At 39.4% G+C, this 13,468-nt stretch overlaps 1 protein-coding gene across 5 annotated transcripts in view; it reads right to left on the bottom strand.

Annotated features, from left to right (window-relative positions):
* PHF10 (PHD finger protein 10) overlaps positions 1–13,468 on the bottom strand; it is a 29,223-nt gene that overhangs the window by 5,148 nt on the left and 10,607 nt on the right. For 2 of the 5 annotated variants that reach the window (XM_075597042.1, XM_075597044.1), the window contains 2 exons: positions 10,894–11,053; positions 9,639–9,797 (listed from right to left, as the gene is read on the bottom strand). In XM_075597042.1, the coding sequence (XP_075453157.1) occupies positions 9,639–9,797; positions 10,894–11,053 (319 nt within the window). Of the gene's footprint in view, positions 1–1,047; positions 1,245–9,638; positions 9,798–10,893; positions 11,054–13,468 lie in introns of all 5 variants that reach the window. The other 3 variants (XM_075597043.1, XM_075597045.1, XR_012801065.1) reach the window with 2 other exon arrangements.

Raw genomic sequence — 13,468 nt, 5'->3', positions numbered from 1 at the left:
ACAGGTCACCCTTTTGACTGTCCAAGTCCTCTCCAAAATAACTAGAGAAACTACTACAGTTAGGATACTCTCCTACTGTTTAATAAAATGGTTTATACCAATGGCTTCCAAACTTTCTATACTGCTTTTGGGATACCCATTTTCCCATCGTTTCACACCCCCTGCTTCACACCAAAAAATAAAAATATGTTGAAGGAATTTCTCTTTACATAGTTTTACGGCATCAATAACCCAAATAATGTTTCATGGACCTCTTCAGCTGCCTATTTCGCTGCCACTTTCCCGACTCCCTTTCTGTATCTTTTTGCCACTCAGTGTCCACCTGTTAGTTTGACACTTGCTGCATCTCCTAGAGTGCATGTGTCTACCCCCCCCCCTTATGTCAACCAGCCCCCCGTGTTTGGAAACACAGCGATACATGTATAGATGTAGATGACACATGAGCTACATGGAAATTTTACATTTTGTAAGGTTCTATGTTTGAACTCGTCTCCAAAGGAAGACTTTTTGCTTGGCTGGAAGTGTATAGAGATATTCAGCATCATAAAAACGCAGCATGTTTCTTTTATAACCCCTTTGGCAGGGTCGAAATTCTGCTATAAATGTGCAGCATCCTCCTAGGATCTCATTGAAGAACTAAGCATTAAACAGGTAAATATTGACTTACAGTATTTAAGTATTTTGGAAAGTGTTATTGTTTTTCTTTTACAACAAGACTCTCCTTTGGAAATGACTAGGAGTCTTGTTTGTTCCACCTTAATAAACTGAACAGATGTATTGCATCCCTTCCATGTTAGAGAGCCAACTTGGAAAAGGTAAAAGGCAGTAAAACCCATCCTATATTTCGGCTTTCAATGTTCAGAACCATATCCAGGACACACTTTCAAAAGTGATTGGTACTCATCTGCTGCTTATTTTAAGCCAATCACCTAGTTTTTACCTAGTAAACATAACGGTTGTTAGTTTAACTTTGCCCCAGGTGAGACTACACCCTTAAAAAGGGGGCAATAAAAACATTTTCAAAAGTCACAAGAATATTCGACATACTTTGCCAAGATGTTTCATTGCAAGAGCTTGTGCTACACAGGTAAGTGGCTGATAGTCTCCAATGGAAACAGTTTCCCCCAAGTCCTTCAACAAATTCCCCCAGGCTCTTTCTGTGGGCTCTTGCAATGTGCCAGGAGATGAAAGTGGTCAGTGTTCTTACTGCAGAACTATTGTGCTTGGCAGGAAAGATTTGATTCCTTGGAGGAGATGGGAGTTTTAGTAAAGAAAGCACTAATGCAGAAGACGACCACAGATCACATAGGTTACACCACTGGCATGCTTCTCTATCAAACAGATTATATGCCAACATATAAAAAGCATAAACCCTTTGCATAATTTAAAAAAAATTATGTATTTTACACATACAGTGTCTCAGGCAATTGATATTTGTATTCGATATTTAACTACTATACTATATTTAACAATTTATACTATATGTTTACATTTGTCATCCACAGAGACAAAAAAAAAACTAATGGTTAAAAGCTATGGAGATGCATGTGTTAGCAGTATTAAAGTGTAATTGAAAAACATGATATTAGAATTATTTTAAATTACAGTTAATAATGTTTACAGTAAACCATATGGTACACCAGAGCAACAGACAAATAAAACTTTGAATTAGTGTGTATTGCAAAGCTTCGTTTGCATTATGTTCTGATTCCATTTGATTACCCTCAAATCATTATTTGTGGTTCTGAATGGATATTTATCCGATGACATCCAGACAATTCATTGCTATGGTATCATTATGTGAACACTCAGAAGCTTTTCCAAGCCCAAAATTGTCAGAACAGTTCTTACAAAAAAAAAAGTTTGACTTGTATCGTAAGCCATGACTGTGTTGTAACGTTGACCCTACGTCCTTGTGAGACTTCAAACTATTAATCCATGATCTTGTGCCCAGGCAGAAGTACAATGTAGGCAGCTATATATTCAACTGTACCCACGTGAAGTGCTGGAGCTGGTCTAAGTTGGTACTGTAGTGTGCTCACTTCCTTTCCCTAACAAGGCTTCAAAAAACAGCAAGTGTGTAATATCAAGTCCTAACGCTTCTTTTCTTCTAGTTTCCTTATTTTGTTTCTCATCGCCAGTTCGAAAAAAAAAAATCAAACACGGTTTATGATGCTACGGTGTAACGAGGGGTTAGAGAGCGACGCCATGTTATTAGGTTGGGAGTTATAGGCAAATCAAAAGAATCTACAAACTCATGGGTAGGAATACAGAAAAAGAAGTATAGTGACTATAGGCATTATGTTCTGGTGTCAATTTGAAAGAAAACTATTCATAATTTATTTGTTATACTGTTACTTCTTCTCAAACTAAAACATGTACACTAGTTACCTTTTCGTACAGTATATATACACACAACTAAAATTTAAGTTAATCATTTTGTGTGTTCCTACACAAGAAAACCCATACGGGTTCAGCTTGGTCAACTATTTTACTGCTTCCATAAGTCAGCATTTCTAGATTAGTACACACACATATTGCAAATATCTTCCTTTAAAAAGATGACAGAGGCATTCAGAATGACTTTTATGCCATTTATTTAAAAAATGGAAAATAAAGCATTGTCAACCTGTATTATACACAAAGTAAAAAAAAAAAAACAATAAAATAAAACTCTAACATTCACAAGTCAGCTCTACAAATAAATATAACGGATGTGAAGCTATACACTTAAAACCTTTGCAAGGAAAACTATCCTATATTATACTGCTTTTAATCCTTTCCCAACATCACTATTTTCCATTACACATCCCTGGAGTTATTATAGTTGTTTATATTTCACTTATTTATTTTTGTATAAGAACCCTTTGGCTTATTCTGTTACCTAGACTTAACTCCCAAATATAAATGAGCTGTACAATACGAAGCTAATAGATCATTTCACAAATCCCCAAAGATCTCGCATCAAAAATAAGTGTGATGGATACAACGGAGGTCAGTGGGGACAAGAGAAAGTGTAATTCTTCACACATTAAGGGCTTAAGGTCCTAATCTTTATCCTCCGGAAAAGTGGATCAGGTAGTTTTCAGCCGAAATTCCCCTTTAACTTCAATGGGGAATTGTGGACGAAAACAGCCCGATCTGCAGAAAACAGAATGAGCCCCTTAATGGGATGGCACTTATTTGCTTTGTTTAAAATTCTTGCAGTTCAGTTTTTTTTTTGCTTGTTTTTTTTAGTTTCTCAAGTCCTGCTCTGACTGGTAGAAACTAGGTGCCAACAGCTAAGGTCAGAAGTTTGTGGCTCTGTTATTATACTATACATATTGACCTTGAGTTTTTATTATACATGCAGTAGGAATGCATTACTAGTTATATCAGGTCAGTGGGATTCTTGTGCCAATAATTGTTTACACGGCTGACGACTACCTTATTTATTGCAAGAACTCGTGATCACCGCAGTAAAAATGCTGTGCTGCAGCGACCTGCAACTCATTGTATTGAACATAGTCATGCATTATTTCTCAATATGTTGCAGCCCTTCCTTGGACTGAAGAGGTAACATGTCAAACCGCAACATACCAAAACAGCACACGACACAAGAATAGGTGGGTTTTTTGTCATGCCGCTAGGCTGCCAACAAGAGGGTGTTTACAAATCATCTGAAGTATGGTGACACCGATGTTAGGCAGTGGATTTCATAACCACTTCTGAACACATACTGTATCCCCTCAGACCATTCTGCACAGCCTACTCTGAAAACAGAGTTGAAGATCGAAACGGAAACAGAAAAGCTAATCATTTAAAAAGATCTTTCTTTACTGTCTTGTATTTTTGAGCTGCTGACTTTTTGCATCTACAACATGCTTCCAAATAATTCATTTCTGAAATCTCATCTCTTAGTCTAGTTTGAAAATTAAGAAACTAAATCATACCTTGAGAAGACAGACAGTTTTTGGAATGAGTATATCTACATTTTCTTGTTGGTGACTTTTTTTTTGGGCGGGGGGCGTTCGTTTAAGAAAACCTACACCATCGCGATAAACGTTCATGAATCTTTACCCAACTCAAATGTGCAGTATCAGCAAAATCTAACACGTGGGAAATATTGTAACTCGCATTTCCCGCAAAACATGGAATCAACCCAGAACAACACTGCAATAGAACAAAACTCTAAATGCGTTTTCTATTAGATTGCTAATAAATTCCAACACGTAGTACAAGTGTACTGAACTTTGCATTAAGAGTACTGTAAATGCATGGAGTGTACATCCCTTAAACATATATTTATAGGTTAACATAACCTGACTAGCCTAACAACTAGAGATAAAATGTTGCTGCAGACTAAAGAGAGGGTCTAAACTATTTTTAATGACTCACAAACTAAATAGATTTCATAAATGTGGCTTTTTTTTTACCCTCTTGGTCCACACATTTCTATGTCATCGTTTTACCTGATGTTACGGTATGCGGTGTACGAGCTTGGTTAGACTAGTAAAATCCCCTTGTTATCTGCCATTCAATTACCAATCTTCATTTTTATCCTCCCCCAAAGCTTGGAAATCTTCAGCTAATTATAAAGAAACCATTTATTGCTATACTAACTCCAACAATACCCAACATCTCAAGTGGTAATTTGCAGATCATGTGCATTGCAGTGGGACCCTGTATCTCACACATTCTTAATGGTTATCCTTTGCAGCTCGTACTGCACATTTTAAGAGAGCATCAAGTTCTTCAGATATGCTCTTTTACATCTTTCTTTAGATGTCAATGACACACAGTACCACTTCCCTCAGGGGTAGAACAGGAGACAGAACCAATGGGATCTCAAACGCTCATATAAATCTACATCTACAAAAGTAATATTCATGGTGATCCAATACGAAATATCACAATCAGTACAGGTTTGGACAGGACCAATGTGGTTATTCAAACTCATTCCACATGAGCAAGACCAGAGTTTAAAGCACTCCAAATGCATGAGACATTTCAGTGCCATGTGGATATTAATGAAGATCAAGTACATACAGTATCCTGTTGATTATATAACACAGCAGATCTCTTTAGAGGGGCTAAGGGAAGTTAATGTAATACGTGATGCATTTAGGCAAAAGTGAATCATTTATAAACAATGTGGATATTTAGAATTCATTCTGCCTTGAATTCATTCTGCCACTCCCCTCCTCCTAGATTTTAATCTCCTTGAGGCAGGAACCTCCTTCCTATTATGTTGGTTTGTGTTAACATATACTTTTTTGTCTCCCACATTGTACTCTGCTGCAAAAACCATGTTGGTGCCATAAAAATAAAACAATCAAATTAAAAAAATTATTCTTAGGCTTAGAATTTTGAACCATAGTTATTGTCTAGCAAAAAGGTTGTAACAATTTGTGACAACAACAAACACAGTTTTGGCACTTCCTGGTAATGCGGCCCCATTAATTAATTGATATGCTTTAACACTATTCGGGGCCTGTTTAGGTGCCAGGTTAGACATATACAGTCTAACTAATGTGTCCTTTGGTTTAGTACAGACAATATTGTAATTCATGGCTAGAAGATAACCCTGCCTCACAAGCAATGGTTACAACAGACTTGCATTTGTGATGAGGTTTGCAACTTCAACATTCAGCATGAAGTTCTAAATCTGTTTTAAATCCCTGATTAAATATGCCATGAAGCAGCCACCTCGTGCTGGTCCCATTCCTGCAAATGAAGCTTAACGTAGTTTAACATAACATATCTCGGCAGGCACAAAGCCAGAGATCTCTTCTAGGTGCCTTATGTCAGAGCTCGGAAGGAGTCAAATCATCATCAATGCAACCAAGTTCACACCACTGGTAAACTACCTTGAACCATTGCCCAGAGGCAGGTGAATCTTTGTAATAGAAATATAATGTACGCAGGGCATAACACAATCATTGTTAAATCCCATGCCAGTTAATCAGTTTAAATTACAGTTCTGCCATTTCTTTCTCCCTCTTAATACTTTAGGATCTAGACCCACCACTACACCAAGTTGATTTCATTTGATTAGGAGAAATCAGGTCATGTATACAGATGGGTGGATAAAACTTAAGTTTTTGACTTACTAACCTATAAGAAAGGAAGTACCTCAGATACATGCTATAAGCATTCTATTTGTATAGTTTCCAGTGAACCACTGTATTTGATTTATACTTTCTGTAATCTGTACTCAAGCTAATGTTGTATTGTCCTTTCCTGTCTAAACTGAATAAAAAAATTTAAGTACAAAAAAAAATTACAGTTCTGCCTCCTACCAGCTTTTTTGGATCGCCCAAAATGAAAATATGAAATACGTCTCTTAATTTTCTGGGATTTTTTTTAAATTTAAAGCATTACAGGCAGAACTGAGGAAGCAATTCCTCTTACCCTACAAGTGTCTATAATTCGCTGGGCATGGGCACGTGACAGATTGCTTCTACAATCCCGGTCGGTGTATGTGCTTAAGACAAAATTGGGCAGATTTGTGCATTTACTGATGTAGGCAAGTAGAGATTACATTAACAGGGCATATTATTAAATAAACAAAAACAGTGTTTTTACATAGAACGCACAGACTAATAAACACATATATATTTTGTGGTAATTTTGGGGGGTTTCTTAGAGCTTGCTGGGTATGTGTGTTTAATAAATACTGTTGCCAAATACAACCCTATACGAACTGCAACACACTTTCAGTTCTGGTCTATAGTACACGGTTTGGTGGAATCCAGAGAATCTTGTAACTACTGTATATACATATTCTTCAAAGATAAAACTGGACCCATTAGTGTTTATCTTTCATTTCAAAATATCATAGGCATGTACGCCCACAACATAAATACTTAATTAAGTGCCACCCCAGCTAATAATTCTGTGCAAAGTAGATTTTTCAGAAATATTCTGTAAAGGTGAATTTTTTTGTTAGATATGCTTTTTTTTTAATTTTTCTTTTTAACGTGTTCTAAAAAGATACATGTTGGCAATAACACTGTGGTATGTAGGTCACCCCCAAGAAAACCACATCCAAGAAGCAATCTTTCAGCCTTTGGGGACAACCTCCAAATATTCAAGACCAAGGAGTTGAGGCGCAACGACACAACACCTTGCTAATGCTTTACAAAGCAACCCATTGTCACAATTACATGCAGCTTAAATATTGTATCAATAGGCAACCTCTTGGGAACTGTTTGATTTGACGTATACATATTTTGTCAGGCTGGGTTGCTAAAACCACAAAAGCCAGTATGCAGAAAGTAGTTGTCTAAAAGCTATTTTTCAGCCCACAATCCACATGACACTATTACAAAAGCAACTCACCCCTCGTTTAATTGGCCAACTGTAAAACAGGTTCATATCAGCAGTCAACATCCCTAGACCTAGTTCTAAAATGCATGCGAAGACAGGTCATTGCAGTCTTTCTGAAGCAAATAGGGTACGAGAAAGCAGGATTGTGACTGCATTTCTACAGTACCTTGACCCTAAATGGCCCCAATGTTCCGACGGTGGCAACAATCTATTACAACACCAGGCAAACTAGAAGATACTGCAACCCTTGGAAGCGGGTCAATGTGGTGGTAACCCCAGTCTAGTATACAGGTTTTAGAGTTCAAGCATATACAAAATGCTCTGTAGCCTCAACAAGTTTACAAGACATACCTGCCCTTCATGGAATTTCTAGATCTGTGTAACAGTACCGGAACACCAAAACAAGCTCTGTGTGTGTCAACAAAATACAGCTCATTTATTTTATCTGGAGACCTCAAGCAGTTCTGTAACATACTGTAGGTATAACTTATTGCTGGATCTGCTATCTAAGAGGTCTAGACCCTGAATGAAGGAAAGTTATGGATAACAGTCGTCCAATTAAAATCATATTTTAAAAAAAAGGACAATGTAAGTAACCACACCCATTAGTAATAAACAAATTACCTTGTTGCACATCTATTCTATGCTATTAATCATTTCTGAATCAAGACTTTGTATGTAATGTCTCATTTGGTAATTGACCCATTTAGCAAAAAATTGGATTTTGCTATTTGCATTTTAAACATTGTATAGGAATGATCTGTTTTATACCTCAGGATCATTTGTTATATTCCTGTGCCAGGAAAAAGTTCCTTCACAATGATGCAATTCTATTTATTCCTGCTTGAAACAGTAGACCACTGCATGAGGATCACATGTCCTGGAGCGACTCAGTCAATCACTGAACCGCACTGTCTTATGTGTTGTAGGACTATTAATACAGTATATCAGGGGTGGCCAACCCCAAGGGCCACCAACCGGTCAGGTTTTAAGGATAACCCTGCTTCAGCATAGGTGGCTCTATCAACGACTGAGCCACCTGTGCTGAACCAGGGATATCCTTAAAACCTGACCTGTTGGGGGTGCATGAGGACTGGAGTTGCCCACTCCTGCAATATATAAATATGAGCAGGCTCTGAAATACTCAGGATTGAGGAAAGTGAGAAATGCAGTAGCATTTTGAATAAAAATCACACAACACACAAACTAGTTTTCTGAAAAAGGTGTTATCCTGCCAAATACCAATTTCGAGCTAATCCCACCATAGGAATGGGTGGCCAGCTACACGTGCTAGTTTTAAGGGAGAATGCATGGTCTCCATTTCCTATCCCAGAATCCTCTGCTCATGGTTTAGTGGTTCTCCCTCCATATGAAGGCAGTGACATCATTACACAGAATTGTCAGCTTCATCTGATTCTATATGACATGTCCATGCCTAGCAGCAGAGACTTTACCAGGGGCTTTCTCCCAAGTACACATTTTAACAAATGTTTGGGGGAGGGGAGTTGCTGGACTGTGGAGACATGTCACTTCAAAACGGTGAGAAAAACAATTCTTTGTGCCAATGTGCTTACTAGAAATTCACTCTTCAGAACCAAGCACTGCAGAATACCGAGTTTACAAAGTCTCCCCCCATCGATTTTCACAGGCAACATTCAATTCTATATCCTGCATTTGAAGGTTAAGATATAGCAGCTTACTGTCAAACAGCCTTTCCTAAATATACCCAGCAACTGGATGCAGGGTGAGATACCACCCAACTGTGCACATATAGAAGTAATACCACACCCTCATTTTTAGATGGTACAAGACCAATCCCAAAAGGTAGATCTCTATAATAATCATTTGCTTTCAGTTGCATGTTACTGTGCAACATCCTATTGTTAGTTACTATTTTAACACCATCAGTGCTGTGAGAGTCGCAAAGCATTGCAAGCCCATCAGGCACCGAGTATTATATGCATCACGTCTATAACCAATTTGAAAAGGAAAGCGAGAAGTAATGAAACATTGAGACTCTAGTTGGCATTTCATTTGGAGACCACCATAGAAATGAGCTTAGGTACAGGGAGAGAAGCCACTCCATAGCCAAGGTCAGAGAAAAGCCCCGGGTGAAAGAAAGCAGAAGGAAGGGAAGCAAACAGAAGAGCACACGACAAGAGAGAAGCAGGAGGGCTGTGGCAAGGTGAGCAAAACAAGAAAGAAGATCCATATCCTTCCCAAAAAACAAAAAAGGAATAAAACAAAAAGAACGTATAAAAGTAAGAACGTTTCAGGGAGAGAGGCTGGTCAGTAAAGAAGCCGAGTCAGGGGCTTTTTTCTTCTACCTTGTACCCGGAGAGCGATTTGGACAGTACAGAACGTTTGGAGCCCTCCTTTCTCGGGGTGGACGATTTCTCTTTCGCTTTTGGTTTTCCCTGAGGCGTCTCCTCCGGAGCATCCTGTGTGTTTTCACCCTCCGATACGTTCCCCGAGGAACTGTCCTGCTGTGTGAGAAACCTCGCGTTAAAGAAAAGATTGAGTCCCGTTGTCAGAGCCACGTTCTACTTATACTTTTTCGTATAGCGCAGACCAAACCAATGTTAACAAATGCGTGGAGAACCTGGATAATCACTTAATTATTTTAATCAATATATTGTTATTCCTTTACCATGCATATATTGTACATGTCATTGCCCGCACAATGACTCCCGTGTGGTCTTTATCCAAAGCAAGATGTCCGCTTACTATTGTTGCTCTCGAGTTCGGACAGTCAAACATGGTGGGAACAAAAATTATATATATATATATATATATATATATATATATATATATATATATATATATATATATTTATTTTAATGGGCCCTGTATTTTAGGTTTTAATAATAAGGAACATGAGATTCACTAGTGGGGGTAATTCCACATTTAAAAACACTATACAGGCATACCCCGGTTTAAGGACACTCACTTTAAGTACACTCGCGAGTAAGTACATCTCGCTCAATAGGCAAACAGCAGCTCACGCATGCGCCTGTCAGCACGTCCTGAACAGCAATACCGGCTCCCTACCTGCACTGAAGCTGTGCGCAAGCGGGGAGACTATAGAGCCTGTTACACATGTGTTATTTACATCAGTTATGCCCGTATATGACGATTGCAGTACAGTACATGCATCGATAAGTGGGGAAGAGGTAGTGCTTCACTTTAAGTACATTTTCGCTTTACATACATGCTCCGGTCCCATTGCGTACGTTAATGTGGGGTATGCCTGTACTATATAAGGGTGCCTCAAGAAAAACAGCAACAAGCACAGTCTAGTGACAGAGAAGCCACCCACTAAAGGAGACTATCTGGGGAATTGTGGAACAAATAAACATGCTTATCTGCACTTGCATCTCAAGCGGGGCATACAATTTGAGCCCGGTTGTATTATAAACACAGCTTTAACAAAATGTTAAGAAAATAATTGCTTTCAGATGTTACATATTACTGCCGGCTGGATCTGTTTTGTAACATTGTGGAATGTTATGCTGGCCATCGAAGGAGTAAAACTAGCCATTCAAAAATAACAGTGTTAAGGAAGGTACAATTCAGTCTTACTGAGGATCCTTTGTGTTTTTTCTTATCGCTGCGCCCCTCCTCAACCTCATCTGAATCGCCATCGCTGTCAAGTGCAAGCAGCTCGGGATCTAAGGGATCTAGAGGCGGTTCGTACAAGGCTGTGTTGAGTGGCAGGTAGCGGAGTTCGTTTGGAGAGTACCTATAAAGCAGGAAGACAAATGCTGGCTGTGCAAGGTGACATGATCCTGACATCACAAACCATTAACTGCTACAGTGTCTGAGGGGCCTCTAACACATGACAGGCTTCCTCTTAAAAGAAAGCAACATTTCCTATGTCAGGATTCCCCCAACTGACACCCTAGCCAGGCCATGTGTTAGGGATAAATAGCTAATCGCACATGCAACATATAACATAAGTGCAAAGATGTGCACTTAATAATTTATTGATTACCTGTCAATTCTGGCCTGGCTGGGATGTCCAGAGGAGAAGGGTGAGAAACACCATCCTATGTTTTGTAGGATATTATAATAGTTTACCGCTTGGATGGCAGAGGGGCCAGCAATGCATTGCAACTCAATGATTCAGTGTCCTCTCGTGCAACCCAAGGGTTAACAGACCTACAAAGGCGTTCTTCCTAGATGTAATAGTGTGCGCGAAGCATTCAAAAACCATGTAGATTTTCTTCCTATGCACTAACTTAGCGCCATGTAGATCCATAAACAACCTAGGCCAGGCTTTCTCAAACATATCCAGAATCAGAACTCGGTGGTTATTGAAGTGAAACTTCTTTGCTGGCGCCTACAGGGTTTTCATGGGGAAAAATCTTTGCATTGTAACGAAAAAAACGTAACACGAGTGACATCACGGTACTAATAGGTGTGCGCCGTTGCTCACGCCTTTCGTGCATTACTGTCGCACATGCGCAAAAAAACAGTGCCGGGTCTCGCCGCACATGCGCAGTAGCGCCCGGACTCTGGTACACATGCGCAGTGGCGGCTGGGCTCGGCGCTTGGGAGACAGAGGCACCTAGGCAGGCAGACACACACGCAGAGTCAGGCAGACACACACACACACACACACACACACACAGTATAACTATACAAGTGCAAATAGCTAAAACAGAGGTGTGTGCCGAGCATTCTAAGTCACACTTCTTTGCGTTTTGCCACTGACATTGTGTTTTGAATTTTAATCAAAAATATCACCATCACAAATACAATCTGTGACAAAACAGCGACTAAAGACAAAGAAATTTCACTTAAAATGCGCGTGCTCAGCACACACAACTTTTTTTTGCTGTTCTAACGTTCAAGAGATTTTATTTCCATATCTTCTTGATAGTTCTCAAATCTTTCACCAGTACCCAAAGCCAGATTTTCTATTGTGCACCACCAATAAATATCCATATGAAGTCAATTAAGTGCATTTCCCAAAGTATACAGTTTTGAGAAACCATGAGATAAAACACTAACAATATCAGTTTGACCTCAACTCCCAACGCAGTGAGTTTCTGGTGACTTGGTGAAAGGGGTGAACGTCAGCAGTACAGATATGCCAGTAGCAGTGGTAGAAAGGGCAGTGAAGCCGTGAACTGGCACAGAACACAAAGGGAGAAGAGGCACAAGTTATAGGTAGTGCCAAGGCAAGGGCTGCATATGCACATGATTGCATTTCAAGCTATGCTAATGCTAGCACATACGCAAACCATTTTTGATGGCTGGATCATGCAATAGGTTTGGTCCGAAAACAGTACTGAAATACCAGATATGCAGAACAGAATTGGACTGCATAACTGTCTGAAATAAAATAAAGTTGTATAAATATAATATAGGACATTAAGAATGCAGCACAGGTATCTTGAGCGTTTAAATAATATACTGTAGTCCAATAATACCAACATTTCAGTCCTGCAGAGGACCTTCATCAGGGCTGTGTACAGGGGAGACGCCAAATATATAAATACCCCACAGCCGCGAAACGGGGGCCCAAGCAGCCCTTAGAAATGAAACACGTGGCGGCTGCCAGCTGGGAACCGATCTTCCCAGAGCGAGGAGAAAACTGTTACTGAGTAGTAACCAGACAATTAATGAGTGAACAACTGCCTTCAACACACTATATCTTTGTTATATGACTGTTTCCAACAACCCCCTGGTTAATTAACAATGCATCAAGGATTTACTATGCTCCCCCATCAGTTTGTGTCATTAAGCAATGATATAAAAATCGGCCTGTTTAAGCCATTCTTTTGCTATATACATACCTATAAGTAACAGACAACTTTGATCACTCATTATGTCAGGTTACTAAAACTGCTCAGTCACAGTGCTCTCCTCTCTGGGAAAATCGGCTCCCAGCTGGCAGTCGCCACATGTTTAGATTATAAGGATCTTGGCAACCGGCCCCATGGGGCTCTGTTTCGCAGGCTTTACTGTCTAGGCACAAAAGTAGTTGAGGCAGCGCACAGCCCTGAATACTGTACCACCTGAGGAAGGTCTTCTGTGCGGGATGGAAACTGTGGCGTTACTGGACTACAATATATTCTTGAAATACTCAACATACGTGTTCTGCAAAGACCCCACAACAATTAAAATAGAAGTGGCTAATGTGTGAATA

Source organism: Ascaphus truei, chromosome 4 (genome assembly GCF_040206685.1).
Source record: "Ascaphus truei isolate aAscTru1 chromosome 4, aAscTru1.hap1, whole genome shotgun sequence".
Taxonomy (NCBI): Eukaryota; Metazoa; Chordata; class Amphibia; order Anura; family Ascaphidae; genus Ascaphus; species Ascaphus truei.
Note: the sequence above shows the minus strand (reverse complement) of the source record. Positions and strands in the feature narration are given on the sequence as shown.